Source organism: Manihot esculenta, chromosome 10, assembly GCF_001659605.2.
Source record: "Manihot esculenta cultivar AM560-2 chromosome 10, M.esculenta_v8, whole genome shotgun sequence".
NCBI lineage: Eukaryota > Viridiplantae > Streptophyta > Magnoliopsida > Malpighiales > Euphorbiaceae > Manihot > Manihot esculenta.
The window spans coordinates 8,941,193-8,959,827 of record NC_035170.2 but is presented as its reverse complement, the minus strand read 5'-3'; the positions used below and the strand labels follow the sequence as shown (position 1 = coordinate 8,959,827).

Below are 18,635 nucleotides of genomic sequence, written 5' to 3'. Positions count from 1 at the left end.
CTTCGTTGTTGAAAGAAACGCGGGGAAAAGAGAGACCGGCGCTGCAAGATTAAGGGTGGGAACGAAGTTACAAGGTCTGAGCATTTAGATTTACGTATTCATGGGCAAATTATTAGATATTTGGAATCCAGGTGTACCATCTTATTAAGTAATTAAAAAATTTAAAATTTAATAAATTATGATAAATAATTAAAAAAATAAGAATAAAAATTTATTTTCATATATTAATTAATAATAATGAAGCACGAGTGATGAGTGTATTAAAAAATTAAAATTAAAATAAATTAATAAAAATAATTTATTAATAATGAAGCACGAGTGATGAGTGTATTAAAAAATAAAATATCTTAGTAATTTTTATTCATTTTATTTTATATATATATATTTAAAAATATAATTTTTTTATTAATTTTATCTATTTTAAATATATTAAATTTTATTAAATACTAAAAGCTATTTTTAAAGATTTTTTGAATATAAATAAAAAATAAATAAAAATATAATAATCCATTTATATGTTATTATAATTTAAAAAAATAATAATAATTTTAAATAATAAAAATTATGAAATAGAGAGTGTATATAAAAGTTATTATCTTAATTATATTTTATTAATTTTTTTTATATGCGAGAGTAATTATACATCTAAACAGGACTCTGTTTTTTAAAGTAATTATAAATTTGCATCTATATACTAAAATAAAATACATGTATAATATATCTATGTATGTATATATAAAGTTAATGCAAGGAGAAACCTTCCCATATGAGCATATCGAAGATTTTGGCAAATGCCCACACCAACACCAACCGTGTTTTCAGTGCACATCGGGACACAGTCAAGATCAATTTTGTGGCAGCAACGAGATAGTTGTGGTGCAGTAGCTGCGCTGCTACTACGACGAACTAGAGGGGACAAGCTGTGGGTTGGTCATGTAACCTCATTCAAGGAATCCATGATGCTCTTACTCTAGATTCCTTACCTTGTAGAGAAGCTATTTTTTAGGCTCCCATAAAGGTTACAGGAAAGTTTGGATTGCAAAACCCTTACTAACACAATCAATACAAACACTTGTTTCTGCCCTTTTCCCTCATATGGGTTGTACTTTCTTCTTTTATCTATGGAAAAAAAAAGTGTTTTATTTTTCCATTTTTTATAAGTTTTTGAATTTTATCAATGCTTCACTAATTGCTAGAGCCTCCGCCATTTTCGCACCCAGATTACACTGTATCCTCTTGACCTGCGCAGTCACAAAAGCCCCATTATGATCATGAATAACACAGCTCAGACCCACATAAGCTCCATTACCACTAAGTGAAGCATCTGAATTTAACGTTAGAAAACTAGGACCAGGGCGACACCAAGACTGAGAATTCAGGCAAGCTGCTGTTTGTGCCTCTTGAGGACTCTGTGCATTTCTCCAACTATCAAGAAACCTCAAACCAAGATTTAAGATAGCATATTGACTTCTCTGTTTATTTTTCCAGATTAAGTCGTTTCTAGTTGTCCATACTGCCCAAAGGATCATTGCTATATGCACAGATTTTTTCAGATTTGCCGACATGAACACCTTCTCAAACCAAAGCAACAGATTGTCCATTAACGGGAATTGCCACCCAACTGCTTTGACAAGTTCCATACCTCACGAGCTAGTGGTCATTGCAAGAAAAGATGCATAATAGTTTCATCCGCCTGGCAACAAACAGGGCACAAAGCGGAAACATCAACTCTCTTCGACCGAAGCTGGGTTATAACTGGCAAAACATCAATGAGGCTTCTCCAAATCGTATGGACAACCTTAGGTGGAGCTGGTAGGTTCCAAAGCTTGGTGAAGACACACTTGAATTTACCCAATCGATGAGGAGGAGAGGGGACACTAAATCCGTAGGCACTCTTCACTGTAAACATATCTTTTTTCTCATATTTCCAACAAAATTTATCCTTCGCAAGATGTAACGGCAAAGGAATACTTAGAATTACCCGCTGCTCCACACCAAAAGATAAAGAGGTAACTAAACCGTGATTCCAAGAACCGTTATCAATTAAATCTTCTTCCTGAGGAAACAAAAGGAGAGCCACCAGTCAAGAGCCATGGATCATCCCAAATGGGTACAGATCTACCATCACCGATTCTCCAATAACAACCGTTCCTCAAGAGAGTTCTCGATTCCCAAATACTGCGCCATACATCGTTCGGGTTAGAGCCGATCTCAACCTCGGAAAATATTTTGCCTTTAGGACAAGAAAGAGTGAGTTTTAATGAAAAGCTCAGTGTTATATTGTCTAGGTCTTCCTTTCCACGAGTGAGATTGCATATCAACTTACCAGATCTTTCCCACATGACTCAGTTTTACGACGACAATTCATGACTCATTTTAAACGAGTATTTCGTTATATCATATGGTCATCCTGCGATTACGTGCGCAACGGGGATCTGCCGTATAATATTCACTAACCTTTGTAGAAAAGAGCAAGTGTAGGTGAAGAATGGGATGTCACGATATCCCAATTTTCCTTTATTCAAATAGGACCATATACCGACTTATTAGAATCTTGCCCCATAACCCTTTTTAGAATGACAGCTCATATTCTGTGTTGAATTATTATCATACAATATCAATTATAAATAAGTATATAACAATCTTAAATTTATTCTAATAAATTTATAGTTTTATTTGAGTAATATAAATAATTTATTTTGAAAACAAAACATTCAAAAAAAATTATTTATATCTAATAAAATTTCATTATTTAATCAACAAAAAATTCAACAAATAAGATATATATATATAATTCCTCAACTTTGGAGAAAATTATATTTTTCATTTGATTTTTATTTGAATATACTGAACTCCTATTTATTTATTCAACAATGATACTTATTAATTAATTAATTAAAGAGTTAAAATAAAAGTTAAATAACTAAGATTACTTTAATTTAAGTCTTAAATTAAAGTATTATTTTTTTAAAATAAATGAAATTACACACACGTTCTTTATTTACAATTCTACCGATTATTTTTGTTAATAAATTGGTCAAATTTTCGAACAATGTACGTAACAATTTTATATATTATAAAATACATATTTGATTTATAAATATTATACAATTATCTTCATATTTGATTCAAATTATATTATCTTCTTGCCCTTTAACATTACTAACACGATTGATGTCATTAATTACTAACTTTTATCTTGGAATCAACAGTCGTTACACACTTTGTTTAATGTCTCTCTCCTATCACCGATCATTCTGTTCATTTCAGTTGCTCCGCTTAGTGTCCGCGATTCCTAATATATAGTCCGGTCAAGTTATCGTCTTCATATAAGTCAAGATTTTGCTCATGTTAGTTTGCACTATTCAATCTCCTTTTCGACTCCTCTTTCTTATATTTTGAAGAGTATTTGGATTACTCAGGTTACACTGAAGTTAAGTATTTCTTTTTGGTATTTCCTTCATGGGGCTTTACCTCTCCTAACTACTTTGCCTAATTGGTATGTCATTCTTAGCTTGAGACTGTGAAACGCTTATTTTTTTTATGCAATGCCCATTCAGTTATAAGCCTAATGCTTTTGGTCTTCCTAGTATTACTCAATAGTGGGAGAATTGTTGGCTTTCTCTCATTCACATTCTCAAGGTTCTTATTTTCTAAATGTGGTTATTATTAGATTTTGGCATATTTAGAAGGGCAAAAATAGCTGTGTTTTCAATAATTTACAGATCCTTCTCTCATCTCTCGGCAAATCCCTCTTGACCTTCATCAATTTCAGCTTAGTGAGCTTTTTTCTTATCATTCCTCTCTAGCCAGCTCCTCTAGTTTGCCTTCTAGCTTGGTTTGGCATCCTCCTTCCTTTGGTTTTTTGTCAAACTCAATTGTGACATGCCTTAAAAAGATTAATTTTCTTTGGTTGTTATTGCTTTTATCGCGTCTGATTGTACGAGCATTGTACTTTTAGTTTTACTAAAAAGTTATGGTGTTCTTCTGTTATTGCTGGTGAGACTCGTACCGTTCTAAAAGACATTTTATGGATTTCATGTGCAGGTTATTTAGCTGTTGAATGTAAGGTAAAATTTTCTATCGTATATATATATTGCTCTTTGTAGTAATCCTTCCTCTTCACTATGAACTATTAGTTCATTTGTTTTAGTTATTTTTCAGCTTCATTCCTACTTTACATCCATCATCTTTTCTCATGTAATTAATCATTTTACTGATTTGGTTACTAAACTTTGTCTACGTAATTTGTTATCTTCTGATTGGTTTCTTTCTAACTTTTCATATTTGTTTCAATTTTTATAATCTTTACTGCTTTTATGGTTTTATAATACAGTTTTTGCATGGTAAAAAAAAAAATTAAATAAACTAAAGCAATTTGTTTTTTAATTTTAGTGTAACAAATAATTGTGATATAAGTAAAATTTTTGTGTATATAATGTATTTGTATTAAGAGGAATGAAAAAAAAAACTAAGAACTAAAATTTAAAATTTGCCAAAAAAAGTATGAAGCATGTAATTATCAATTTTTTTTAATAAAAAAAGATGAGACTGTAAAATATTTAATAAAAGAATATTATGTTTACAATTAAATTGACGTATCTACATATTTTTATGTTTTATTTCCGTGTCATGTTCAACTTTAATAATATAAATAGTAAAATATAGAATAAAATTATTTTATTATTAAAATAATAATTAAATAATTTATTAGTTTAATTTTTATAAATATCTGCTATAGCATGAAGATTTTGGCCAACAACTACTGTTCGTTATTGGATTCTGCATGATGGCAGGGAAATCGGCCCTATCTTACCAACGAGGGGACTGAGGCAAGGAGATCCCTTGTCGCCTTATTTATTCATTCTTTGTGCTGAGGGGCTATCCCGCCTTTTACAAGACAGTATAAACCGTGGCAGTCTTCATGGGTTCAGGATATCACGGGGTGGCCCGCAGATCTCCCACCTTTTTTTCGCGGATGACAGCTTGATTTTCTTTAGAGCAAATGTTCAAGAGGCGTTGGAGCTCAAGCGTATTCTTCGTATCTATGAGAACGCATCTGGACAATTGGTTAACTTTCAAAAATCATCTCTTTCTTTTAGCAAGTATACTTCTGTGGCTCTTCGGGTTTCTATCTGTTCAGTGCTCCAGATTGAGGAGAAGCCGAATTTGGGTAATTATTTGGGACTCCCTTCTCATGTTGGTAGTAACAAGAGGGAAGTGTTCAGTTTTGTTAAGGATCGTTTGTGGAAGCGGCTGAATTCATAGAAGCATCGTGCGCTGTCCCAAGCAGGTAAGGAGGTCCTCTTGAAAACAGTCCTCCAAGCTATGCCAAACTATGTTATGAGTTTGTTTTTACTGCCTCGGACTTTATGTGCTGATTTGCAGTGTATGATGACTCGGTATTGGTGGAGTAAGGGTGCTGATCAAAATCGCGGTATTCACTGGCTGGGTTGGCATAGAATGGCGAAGCACAGACTTGACGGCGGGTTAGGTTTTAAATCGCTCCATGATTTTAACTTAGCCATGCTTGGTAAGTAGGGTTGGAACATTATTAACAGGCCTCATTCTTTAGTGGCCCGCGTTCTTAAGGCTCGTTATTTTCCAACAACATCTTTTTTGGAAGCATCTTTGGGCCACAATCCTAGCTTTTTGTGGCGGAGTATATTGGCGACTCAGAGTTTGGTTAAAGCTGGTGCTTATTGGAGAATTGGGAATGGCAGGTCAGTTTCTATTTGGACTCACCCTTGGTTGAAAGAGGCGCCCGACTTATTGGTTTCTACACCCCCTCCTCCGAACTGTACTCTTTCTGTTGTTGCAGATCTTATGATCGGCTATAGATGGAATGAGAATTTAATAGCTCAGTTGTTCAATGATAGAGACAGGAGTTGTATTTTGAACATCCCTCTAAGTCTTTCTTCGCATCCAGATGCGTGGTGCTGGAAGTTTGCGTCCAAGGGTCACTATTCTGTTAAGAGTGCTTACAGATTTCTGGTTGCTGGGTTTCGACATAGGGAAGGTAGTGAGATATGGAGTCGTTTTTGGAAGACGAAGGTGCCTCCTAAAGTGCTTAATTTCTGCTGGCGTGCTTTAGTTAATGTAGTTCCTTGCCTCTCTTTGCTTCAGTCTAGGAGAGTTCCGGTTGATTCGATGTGTCCGTTGTGTCATGAGGCTCCTGAGACTATCCTACATATTCTTGTTCAGTGTCCTTTTGCCCGCAGTTGCTGGTTGAGTTCGCCTTTGGGTTGGTCTGCATTCTCCGCTGCCTCTCTTAGGGAGTGGTTCTCTTTAGCCTTCCTTACTGCTTCTGCGGAGAATGCTTCCTTTATTCTAATGATATGTTGGGCTTTGTGGCATAACAGAAATAATGTTGTTTGGAAAGCTCAGGGTCGAACTGCGAGTGGTGTGTTCTTCATGGCACTGAATTTTTTGCAGCAATGGAGGGGGGCCTGTTCTGATTCTACCAGCTGCACCAATGTTGTATCGGCTTTGACTGTTTGGTCTCCTCCACCGTAGGGTTGGATTAAGGTTAATATTGATGCCTCTTTAAACTCGCAACGAAGTTCGCTAGGCTTTGGCTGTGTAGTCCGAGATGCTAATGGTAGATTTATAGCGGCTAAAGCAGGCTATTTTTGCAGTCAGATGGAGGTTAAGTGTGCTGAGGCAGTGGCTTTTCGAGAGGCATTGAGCTGGATTAAAGAGTGCGGATGGGATCGAGTTCTTTTCGAATCGGATGCTCAGGTTCTTATTGTGTCCATTAACAATGCTTCATTAGATGATTTATCACCTTTTGGTCTTTTGGTTCAAGATTGTAAATTGCTTCTATCCAGTTATGAGGAAGCAAGATGTGCTTTTATTCACAGGTCTGCGAATGATGTCGCTCATGTTCTAGCAACATCGGCTCATTCTGAGTCAGGTCAAGGAGTTTGGGTTCATGTCCCTCCTCCTCATATAGTTTCCTTAATCGCTTTGAATTAATAATATTTCTTTCATTTTCAAAAAAAAAAAAAACGGTCAAAAGTCTCCTGTCCTTTAATATAATATTTACGCCGAGCAGGTTTATTAATCCAAATTTTTAAAGTATTTTATATTTAGAGTTTAAAATTAAAATCTCTAATTAAGGAAAAATTATCAGAATTTTAGTGGGCGATTGATAACTTTGGAAGAGAATGTGGTGGAAAATCTTTTTAATAAAGTAATAAGGTGGTGAGGAAAAAGAAATAAATTTAGAATCGGTAATCCTCTAAATTCCGTTATTTTGTTCCGTTGAAGTTTAAATTCCAAATAAAAATAAAAGTCCTCTCTTTCTTTGTTCCTCTCCCTCTCTCTTTCATCAGATTCTCCTTATTTCAATCTCCAATGACAATTCTCCACACGCCAGTGAATGTAACTATCTCCACGGAGACTTCCACTTCCACCGCTAATTTTGGAGTCGGTGAGCTCCTCCGATCTTAACTTCTCCTTTCCACAGATTTGGGTCACCAAACTTTGACATATTTTGGAATTTGTTTTTTGTTTGCTTCACCTGATTCAAGATCATAGAGCAACTTTGCTTTTTGGATACCCTTCAAGATTATTTTGTCATTAGCATTTAATTTTAATTGGGTTTCTTGTAAAAAATAAAATTCACTTTAGATTTATCCGATTAGAGAAATATATGAACTTGAATCAATCATTTGTCTATTTAAACTGAAACTTTGTTGCTATCTATGTTAGGTGAATCCTAAAGCCAACTTGGCCCTTCTGGATTGTTGATATACTCGTACATAGTACAAAAATATAAGCGATATTAAACTCAAACTATCTATATAAGATAACAGAATAAAAAATATAAGAATCCCGATTTAGTAATTGTTAGCCTTTTAATATTTTTTAATTCTTTGTGATGCACAAGTTTCGTTGCTTGAGCGAAGGCATTGCCATTATAGTTAAGGGAGACAATGGATGTAATAAAGAAACCATTTAGATTCATTAAGAAATAAGCTCCAAGTAACATATTTATAGCATCCTATACAAACAAAGAATGCAGCTTATGTAGTGGAATACACAACTGTTATCCTTCCAAAATTCTTCTAAAACAGATTGCTCTCACTGCTATAGATAAATATGAAGCCATAGATGTAGTCTCTATCTCTACCATTTCACTAAGTCATAACTTATAAATTCTACAAGTTATTGACACGGAGCAATTAATTTTGAATTTTACGACAGATTTGGATTGAATCTAACTTTTGCTACCGATGTCCAATGAAGACCCATGATAGCTTTTCGGAAAGAGAATTTCGAGACGCACGACTTTCAAAAGTGTGACAAGAACCATAGGCCTGTCACAAAAGTTCGATATGGAAATTCCATCGTTTAGGGGGTCAATTTTATATTTTAATTATTTTTTTAGATATTTTTATAATTTTTCATATTAGGATTTTTTTTTCTATTATAAATAGTCTTCTTTGACCATTAGAGACTTACTTTTCAATCTTTAAAGAATTTCAATAAGATTTTTTCGGTTTTTAGCCTATTTTTCTCTTATATCGTCTTAATCAAACGATATTGGTTAAAACTCCTGATAGAATCTAAATAGTTTTTTATAAATTGTTGATTTCTTTTCCTTATACCAAGATTACATTCCGAATACTTCTCAAGTATAACCGGATATTTCTAACAATTTCCTAACATTCTTAACTTGGATTGGCATTTGCTAGTCCCTAATAGCATATGCAATATTCAGTCTTATAATCTTACTTAGCCTCTCTTTCTTTAGAGTCTTCCCATAACATCTTTTAGAGAAGTTGGATATTTTTTGCCTTAGACAATAATCTTTCTTGGAATTTGGCATGTTAAGCCTTCAAACACCCTTTTTCTAGTTAGACATTGAGGATAATCTCTTATCCCTTTCATTTGGAAAGAAAAATTTTGTAGGAATTTAATTCAATTAATTTATTTTTTAACAATTTTCTTGTTTGAAATGAAAAGTTCAATTTTTTTAACTTAAAATTTTTTTATTTAAAAAAATTGAATTCTTACATGATTTTATAAAACTTCATTTGAATTCCTTTCTTATAAAATAAATCATGCCAAACGGAGGCATCATGATTTATGCTTTAACTCTATAGATGTAGAAATGAAGTGTTTCAATCCTTAAGTCCCTACTGAAAGAGTGAAATAGGATTGTTTAGTCTCCATCAGGAGTTTTAACCAATAATATTTAATTAAGACAAAATTCAGAAAATAAAATGTTAGAACTCGAAATTTCTTATTAAATTCTCAAAAATTGAAATGTATCTCAAATAGTCAAGAAAAGAGCTATTTATAATATAAAAAAAATCATAATATGAAAAATTACAATAAATCTAAAAAAATAATAAAATTGTAAAATTGACTCCTACACGATGGAATTTTCACTTCGAACTTTGTAACAGACTTGTGGTCTTCATTACACTTTTGAAAGCTGTGCGTCTTGAAATTCTCTTTTCGAAAAGCTATTATGGGCCTCCAACAAACCTCGGCAGTAAAAGTTAGGCCCGGTCTAAGTCTGCCATAAAATTCAAGGCTAATTACTCTAAATCATTCCCTTCCACTTGTAAAAAACTTGACCTCAAGTTGTCATCAGTAGGATAGTACTGAAATAGATCCGTCACGTTAAACGTCTTAGAAATTTTCATATAACCTTGGAGGTCAAGGACATAGGCATTGTCATTGATCTTCTGAATAATCTGAAATGGAGCAATCTTCTTTGAGTCAAGCATTTTCTATCCTCCACTGCGTTCCTTACGCAGATACACCATAACTTGATCACCAATATTCAAGGACTTGAAACGCCTATGTTTATTAGTTGCAGTTTTATACTTGTCATTGGCTTCCACAAGGCATTATTGTACATGTTTGAAAATGTCCACATGCTGATTTGCCAAGTTGTTTGCTACAATACTATTATGAAAACCTATAGGAAGGGCAATAAGATCAACTGTATTCGCTGGCATTCTCCTGTACACAACTGCAAAGGGTGACATCTTTGTAGAGCTGTGGATGGAACTGTTGTAAGCAAATTCTTATTGGCAAGAGCAAGATCCCAAGCAGTTTTCTTATTACTGCAGATGCAACGCAGAAAATTGCTAAGAGTGCGGTTCACCACTTTAGTTTAACCATCAATTTGGGAATGAGCAGCATTACTGTATCGAAGTTCAATTCCAAAATGCTTTCATAAAGTCACTAAAAGTGAGCTAGAAACTTTACATCTCTGTTAGAAGTAATGGTCTTAGGAATGCCATGTAAACGTACAACCTCCTGGAAAAACAGTTTTGCAATATGAGAAGCATCATTAGTTTTCTTGTAAGGAATGAAATGCATCATTTTGGAGAGCTTGTGAATGATAACAAAATAGAATTAGATCCACGTTGAGTACGTGGAAGACCAAGAATAAAATCTATAGTCAAGTCCTCCCAAGGGTATTCTAGAATTGGTAATGGAGTATATAAGCTCGTGTTCTGGGCATGACCCTTCTGAGTTTGACAAACTGGGTACCTCTGTACCATCCGTCCTGTATGCTTTTTTAATTGTGGCCAATAAAAATATTCCTCCAAACTAGCAATAGTCTTGTCACGCCCCAAATGACCACTCAAACCTTCACCATGAATCTCTCGAATCAATTTTTTCCACAAAGAAGAATGAGAAATTCATAACCTGTTCTCCTTAAAAAGAAATCCATCAGCAGGCTGACGAGCTTGTACCTTCGCCCATATATCAGTAAAATCATCATTTGCAGCATATAAATCCTTCAGAAATTTAAAACCCACAACCTCCTGACTGACTGTAATCAACAAAGCAGTCCTCCTACTCAAAGCGTTTGATTCCTTATTACTATGACCAGTCTTATGTTTTATGACATAATGAAAAGCTTCAAAATAAACTGTTCATCGAGCATGCATCTTATTCACATATTTTTTAGTCTTAAAGTGAATCAAAGATTGATGATCTGTGTGAAAAATAAACTCCCGCCCCCATTAGATATTGTTCCCAAGTCTTAAAGGAACACTGCATATAATTTATGCTCATAAGTAGACCACTTCTTCCTAGCATCATTTTATTTCTCACTAAAGGCAATAGACCTATTAGACTGCGATAACACACTGTCAATCCCAACTCCACAAGCATCACATTCAACCTTAAACAGTTTATCAAAATCAGGTAGAACAAGAATAGGGACAGAGTAAGCTTATCTTTAATCTCCTCAAAGCTTTTGTTGGAAGAGTCGGCCCAAATAAATTTCTGCACTCTCTCTTTCTTCAAACAATTTGTGATAGGGGCATGATGCTGCCGAACTTTCTAATAAACCACCGATAGAAAGTAGCAAGTCCATGAAAGCTGCGAACTTCTGAAATATTTTTGGGAATGGGTTAGTTTTGTATTGCTTCTACCTTCTTCTCATCAACATGTATCCCTTCTACACTAATAATAAATTCAAGAAACAGAATGCACTCCATCATATAGATGCATATTTTTAAAATTAATAACCAGCTCATTTTCTTGTAAGGCTGTCATGACTTGACAGAGGTGTTGTAAATGTTCTTTTTCATTACGACTAAAAATCAAGATGCCATCAAAATAAATAACCACGAATTTACGTAAGAAAGGATGCAGAACCTGGTTCATAAGTCGCATGAATGTGTTAGGTGTATTCATCAAACCAAACTGCATAATTAGCCACTCATACAAGCATTCATGAGTTTTAAAGGTTGTCTTCCATTCATCTCTGTCCTTAATCTGAACTTGGTGATAGCCACTTTTAATATCGATCTTAAAGAAGAATTTAGACCCTGATAACTGATCCAACATGTTATCTAGGCAAGGAATAGAAAATCGATACTGAACTGTAATCGTATTGATGGCTATACTATCCACACACATTCTCCAAGTTCCATCTTTCTTTGGAACTAATAAGGTAGGGACTCCGCAAGAGCTAATGCTCTCCTGAATGTGCTCCTTCTCTAATAACTATTCAACCTGTTCTTGAAAGTTTTTGCTATCCTTTGGGCTTATCTTGTAATAAGGTAAATTTGGTAATTTGGATCCAGAAATGAGATAGTTGAATATCTTATGAAGGTGGAAGCTTTGAAGGCTTCTCCACTAACCTAGGAAACTCCTTCAACAACTCTTTGACGGGTGGAGGTAAAGATAGTGCATCCTCCACTTCTCCTTTTGTTCTCACCAATAAAGTCAGTGTGCCTCCAGACTTCTCAAGTGTATTTGATAGCCTTTGCACTCCTGTAGAAATGGTAACAACAATTTTTCCTTCCACTTTAGAATGTTTTACGAAACTAGAAGGCAAAATAATAATCTTCTTCCGATTTCCATGTAAAAATGTATGAATTCTCCTTTCCCTTATGCAATGCATCAATATCAAATTGCCAAGGACGACCTAACAAAACTCCACAGCAATCCATAACCACAACATCACAATTAACAAATTCAGTGTAAGATTTACCGATCAAAATAAGTACGTTGTAGATTCTGTTGACTTCAATTGTCGAACCTTCCTTAATCCACCCAACTTTGTATAGCAAAAGGTGAGGTTGTGTAGGCAACTGCAGTTTCTTCACCAATTACTTAGCTATCAGATTCTCACAACTGCAACTATCTATAATTAGCTTGTAAATTACTTCTTCCACTCGACACTTTATCTAGAAAATCTTCCTTCTTTGCGTCTCATCCTTCTGTTTTGTCGAGCATAAAATTTTCTTCACCATATAGGTGACCTCCCCATCTTCAGAACTAATAATAGACCCATCATCTTCATCCACTTCCTCCTCGGATTCAACCACCTCCTCAATCACATTAACCTGTTGACGATCATTATTAACTCCTCCCCTGCATTCTAGACAATTATTTGATCGATGTCTAGGTTGCCTGCAGCGATACCATATGTCTGCGGTTGATTTTTTATAAGGATTGGTTTTGTCACCTTTGTCTATTGTATTAACGACTGTCTTTCCCTTACTGTTTCTCACTTCTTCCACAATAGATTTTTTGTAATTGTCCAGAATTTACAGCCCTTACTGTCTCCTTTGTCTATTGATGATTACCAAAATTTACAGCCCTAGAAGGCTATCCATTGTAATTACCTCTATACTGCTGAGTTTCTATCGAACCAGAATTTTTGTAATTAAAATTCTAATTAGACTGATGTCGATGCTGCCATTCAACACGTTCTTCCACTCTTTTCGCCATCTCAATAGCATCTACCCAAGTAAAAATTGCAATTACTCTCATCATACAGCGAATTTTGTGATTTAGTCCCCTCTAATAATAAGCAACCTGCTGGGCTTTGTTCTTACAGTTATCACACATCGCCTACAACCGCAAAAACTCTTCTGTATATTCATCCACCCTTCGACTCTCTTGAATATAATCATGATACCGGTTATACAAAACCTAGGCGTGATCACTAGGAAAGAACCACTATTCAATCATCTGCAAAAAAATTATTTTTAAACTTTAAAAAGCTTATTGATACCACTAGATATATATTTATTAATATTTTTTATTTCTTAAAATTAAATTAAATTAAATAATAAAAAATAAATTATTTTCTTAAAAAATATTTTTTATAAAAAATATTTATTTTGGTAGAAAATATTAGCTAAATACGAGTTATTTTCATAAATAAACCAAGACTAATAGTGAAAAAAAAAAGTATACATTGTTATTATATAAATTTTAGGTATATGGAATATATGTTACAAAGTTAACTCAATTGGCTATCATTATATATACAATTATTTTTTTTAATAATAATTAGGATTTTAACATTTAGTAAAACATAATAAAAATTTTTACGAAACGAATAAAATAATTAACGATAAATATATACATAGGCTTAAGGGAAAGAAAAAAAATAATATATAGTACTTATATCTATGATAAAAATTAATATAACAATACCTCAAATTGAAATTAACATGAAATTTTGATTAATTTATTATGTCAGGAGGGATAAAAGGATGAGAGTGAGATTTGTTAATAAAATTATATTTGTAAAGGCATTCAACAAGAGAGAGAGTGAGGATGTGATGGGTGTTGAAGCTATAAAAAATAATTTATTAAAATCTCAAAAATTAAGAATTGCATACAGTGGTAATAATATCGAACCCACAGAGAATTGACACTATGACTCTCCAAACAATGACTAGAGCAAATAAACAATGAAAATAAAATAAGAAAATTTTTTATAATATGTGAAATAAAAATTAAAACAATTAAAAAAACAATAATTAAAAGAGAAATAAATCAATGTAAACAAGTTCTAGTTGAAGTGTAGGATCCATTTCAGTTTGAGAATTGATCATCGATACTTGAATTCTTTTATTCATTTCAATAAATTAGTTTTGTTTATGGAAGACGCTCCACATAACTAAATCTCTTCTTAGATGTAGATTAATTAGGAAACGTTTATTAATTAATCACTAGCCAACAAATTGCCCAAAGAATGTCCTTGAAATTTTTACTTATTAACTGTCAACTGCTTTAAGTAATAAAGAGACCTAATTCTAACTGACCAGCCGCGTGATGAGTTTGAGTTATATTATGCAACTTCTTAGTTATTATACTAATTGTTATTTGTGTTTGAACAACCTAAGCAATTATGGACTTCAAGCATTCAAACTACTAATAAACTACTTTGAAATTAAGAACAATGGGCTCTATTGATCCAATGACAAATCAATAATAAGATGAAGAACATAATTTGCATAAATATTGAAGAATAAAAAATTAACAATGGAGTTTAGATTTCCTAATTCATATAGAAACTGAAATTTCTTCCTAACTTTAACTAGAAATAAAGTATTTAACTACTCATGGCTTTGCAAACAAACTACAAAGAGAAAAGAAAAGAAAAGAAAGGAAGTAAATTGGGTTCTGGCCGAAGGATTGTGTGTGTGATGCCCCTTGGCTGCCTTCAATGTTGTATTTAAATAGGTGTTAAAACCCTAACAGCAATAGAATTCTTCTTTGATTTGATTTTGGATTCCTTCCTTAAATGTGTTTCTTCATTAATAGAAGTCATTGATTTAAGGAAGTCTTTATGCCGCATATTTTAGGAGATTCTGATGTGAGTCTCGCGTTTTTAATGTGATGACCAGGTCTTTAAATTTTCAAAATCTGGAAATTTTTCGCCTGCTATCCCTGTATAATCCATTGATTTGTGCTGTTGATTTGGGCAAATCGTTTGAACAAACCTTAGTCTAAGAGCTTTATGCAGGACAATTTCGGGTTTCTTTATAAGTTGTTGATTTGGGCAAGTGGCCAAGCAAATCACCATCTAAAGACTTTTCGGGTTTCCATGATTCTACAGGTTTGGCCAACTGGCTTGGGCAAGTCGCCATCTGAAGACTTTCGGGTTTCTGCATAAGTTATCGATTTGCCCAATTGGTTTGGGCAAATCCACTGTAGGTCAGGATAATTCCGGGTTTCAGTGTAATCCGTAATTCAGTGCAATGAAGGGTTTGCCCAAATTGACTAGTCCAATCATTTTAATCTCTTTTAAGCATCTTTTTATCAATTCTCTTTTTCTTTTTCTTTTTGCTTTTCTACAAAACATGTTAAAAAACACAAAATAAGTTAGAAAAGTATTTAATTAAGTGCTAAGAAAAATAGAAAAAATGTGTACAAATTAAGTTTGATCAGGATGAGAAGATTGCAACGTGATAAGATTGAGAAATTACATGGATTACGGACAATATGACATCAAAATTTTTGTTATAATGAAGTATGCGAAGTGTATTGAAAATTTTCTTTCAGATCAAATAGTGGTGTAGTATGTGATACTATGAAGAATTCTATCCCAAACTATTATGTGTATTTTGACTTTGTTTTGATTGCATTTTGAGACCAATTTTAATATAGGCCAAAAAAATTGCTACCGTAGTTAGTCCGTAACAATTGAATTAGCTATGAAAAGAACAAAATCGGAGTAAGTATTAAATTTTAATATATACAACTGTATTTATATAGTTAATAACTTTGATTATTGTTTTAGGAAAAGCTTAAAAAGTGAAAATGCAAATCCAATTATAAAGTCTGATGTTAGAGTAAGTATTTGCAAAATATTTAATTATATTATATATAAATTTATTATTTAATTTTTTTATCAACTTTCTTTTTGTAGACTTGTGAAAAAAAAAAAAAAAAAGAAGACGGCAGCAATACTCTCCAAATTTCTGAAAATATTTATTTTTCAATATGTATTTTTGAAAATACTCAGTTTTTGACATTTGTAATTTTACTTGCGTGTTTCATACTTAATTTTGAATTTTTGTAAAAAATTTTTTTTTAATATTTATAATTTTAATTGCATACTTAATTTTTTTCTGTAGCATCGCGCAGATATTAGATTTAGTTTCACATTAAAATTAATTTAAAAGGTACTTAGTATACTCAAATGAATTAAAAAATATGAAAAAATATTTTTATATCATATAATTATTTATTTTAGTAGATAATTTTAAAAATAAATGAAAAAGAAAGGAATAAGAAAAGAAATCTAAGTGGCTTGAAGACTTGAAAAGAGAGATTTTTTTTTTTTTTAATTTTCTTAGAGCAAATTTAAGAAAATTTGGAGAGCTAAAAGTAAGTGGTGGCTTCCACAAGAAAAAAAATTATTAATTCTAGGATTTTTATAAAAAAAAGAAGTTTAAATAGTAAGTGGAGAAAAGAAAAAAAAAAAAAACTATTATTATTATTATTAGCTCCTCTTCCGCTTTTTTTTTCTTTTCCTTTCTTTTTTCTTTTTATTTATTCTTTCTTAAAAAATAATTCTTTCTTCTTTTTTAATTCAATTCTTTCTTTTTTCTCAATTTAATTATTTAATTAATTTTATAATCTGAATAAATTATTTTTATTTTATTTATGTAATTTTTTATTATTTTATTTTATTATTTTTTCATAACATAAAATATATCTCTTTAATCATAAAAATTAATTTTAAATATATCCGAATAATGATATGATTCTCATCATACCTGCTTTAGATGTGCATATACCTTAATATAAAAAAATAATACTATAGTTTGCCCCCTAATTTGGCAAAGGCAGAAGAATGTCCGGATTTATCAAAAGTGTCCTAATGCAACATGAGATTTGAACTCACCACCTTTTATGACTCGCTCGATTTGGCTAAACTAAATAAAGACTTGTGCAACCAACTCGACTGACTGTATTTTCAAAATTTCTATCTAGATTCTCCTAGACTTTATACGTAGCTCTTATTCTGAAAAAATTAAATTCTCATGTAGTTCTGAAACATCTCTGTACCTTAGAATTCTTGAGAAAATGCAATACAACTGTGTGATTAAAAATCTAGATTCCCTATCCTCCTCAGTCTAGTGTAGAAGCTCTAAGGCATGCTTGTACCTTAGAACTCTCGAAAAAATACAATATGATTGTGACTATATGATTTTGTATATTCACACCTAGGTTTTTTAGGTTTTCTAAGTATATCCCTTAAAAGAAGAACAGATTTTCATGTAGTTGACAATAAACTAGACTATTTATCTTGAGTTTAGGTACTATACATGCATGCCTTTTATACTTTATATATCTATGGTGATGTGTGTCATCTATGCTATATATATCTATGGGCGATATATTGATGTATGTATGCTGACGCCTTATATAACATATTATGTACCTCATCTTATCACAAAATATTAATTCTAACTTCTAAAAATTTTAATTTGCTCTGAAAATTCTAATTTGCTTTGAAAATCTCAGTTTTCTATTTTTTGGATTCTTCTCTCTAGTTTTATTTTGTTTTCTCTGTTCTTATTTTCTCTAATTCTTTTCTCTTCTTTTGTTCTCTTCTGATCATTTTCTCTCTTTCTTCTTCCTTTCTTTTCTCTCTTTTATGATTTTCTGACTTCTTTTCTGATGTTTTTCACAAGAAAATTTTCTTTTCTAAGAACTTTAATGCAGGAAAATAATTTTAGAAAACAGAATACAAACTCCAAATTTGAACCAACAAACTTTCTTTAGCACTTTCCTGAACCACATCTTCTGTACACTAAAGACTCCTCTTCTAGAAGATACTCACCTAAAGCCTAAAACTAGATCATGGGAGAAACCTTCAAACTACAAATGATCAAAACATGATGAGTCTTCAACCTGTTATTCATCTTTACTGCACTCTTTAGGTTTTCGATTTTCCTGAGCCGCTTATTTGGGTTTTTAACTCAATGAATTTTTTTCTTTTTCTACTTTAACTCTTGCTTGAGTTGCTCTTCCAGGTTTTCAACTAAGTGAGCTCTACTTTTTCTTTTACTTCGTTTTTTTGTTTTTTTTCTGTAACTTTTACTTGAGCCGCGCTTTGATTTTCAGCTTAGTGAGCCATAACTGATGAGACTTTATATTTAATTTAAACTGTCTTACTTTTTATAATATTTATTAATTATCAAATTTTTGCATTAACATAAATTTTAATATATATGAATAAAATATTTATCATTGTAAAATAAATATAAATATTATAAAAAAAAACTATATTAGTTATAATGTTTAGTTATTTTTATATAATAAAATTATATATATATAATTTATTTTATTAATAATCATATCTTTAATTATATATATATTATGTGATAAAT

General features: G+C 32.1%; 1 protein-coding gene across 1 annotated transcript; it reads right to left on the bottom strand.

Annotated features, from left to right (window-relative positions):
• Positions 1–1,154: 1,154 nt before the first annotated feature.
• On the bottom strand, positions 1,155–1,640 carry LOC110624166. Its single transcript, XM_021769284.1, has one exon. The coding sequence runs from the start codon at positions 1,638–1,640 to the stop codon at positions 1,155–1,157; it is 486 nt and encodes a 161-aa protein (XP_021624976.1).
• Between the last annotated feature and the right edge of the window lie 16,995 nt (positions 1,641–18,635).

Coding starts and splice junctions, on each gene's coding strand:
- LOC110624166 (XM_021769284.1), bottom strand. CDS start 1,640: ATGGAACTTGTCAAAGCAGTTGGGTGGCAATTCCCGTTAATGGACAAT.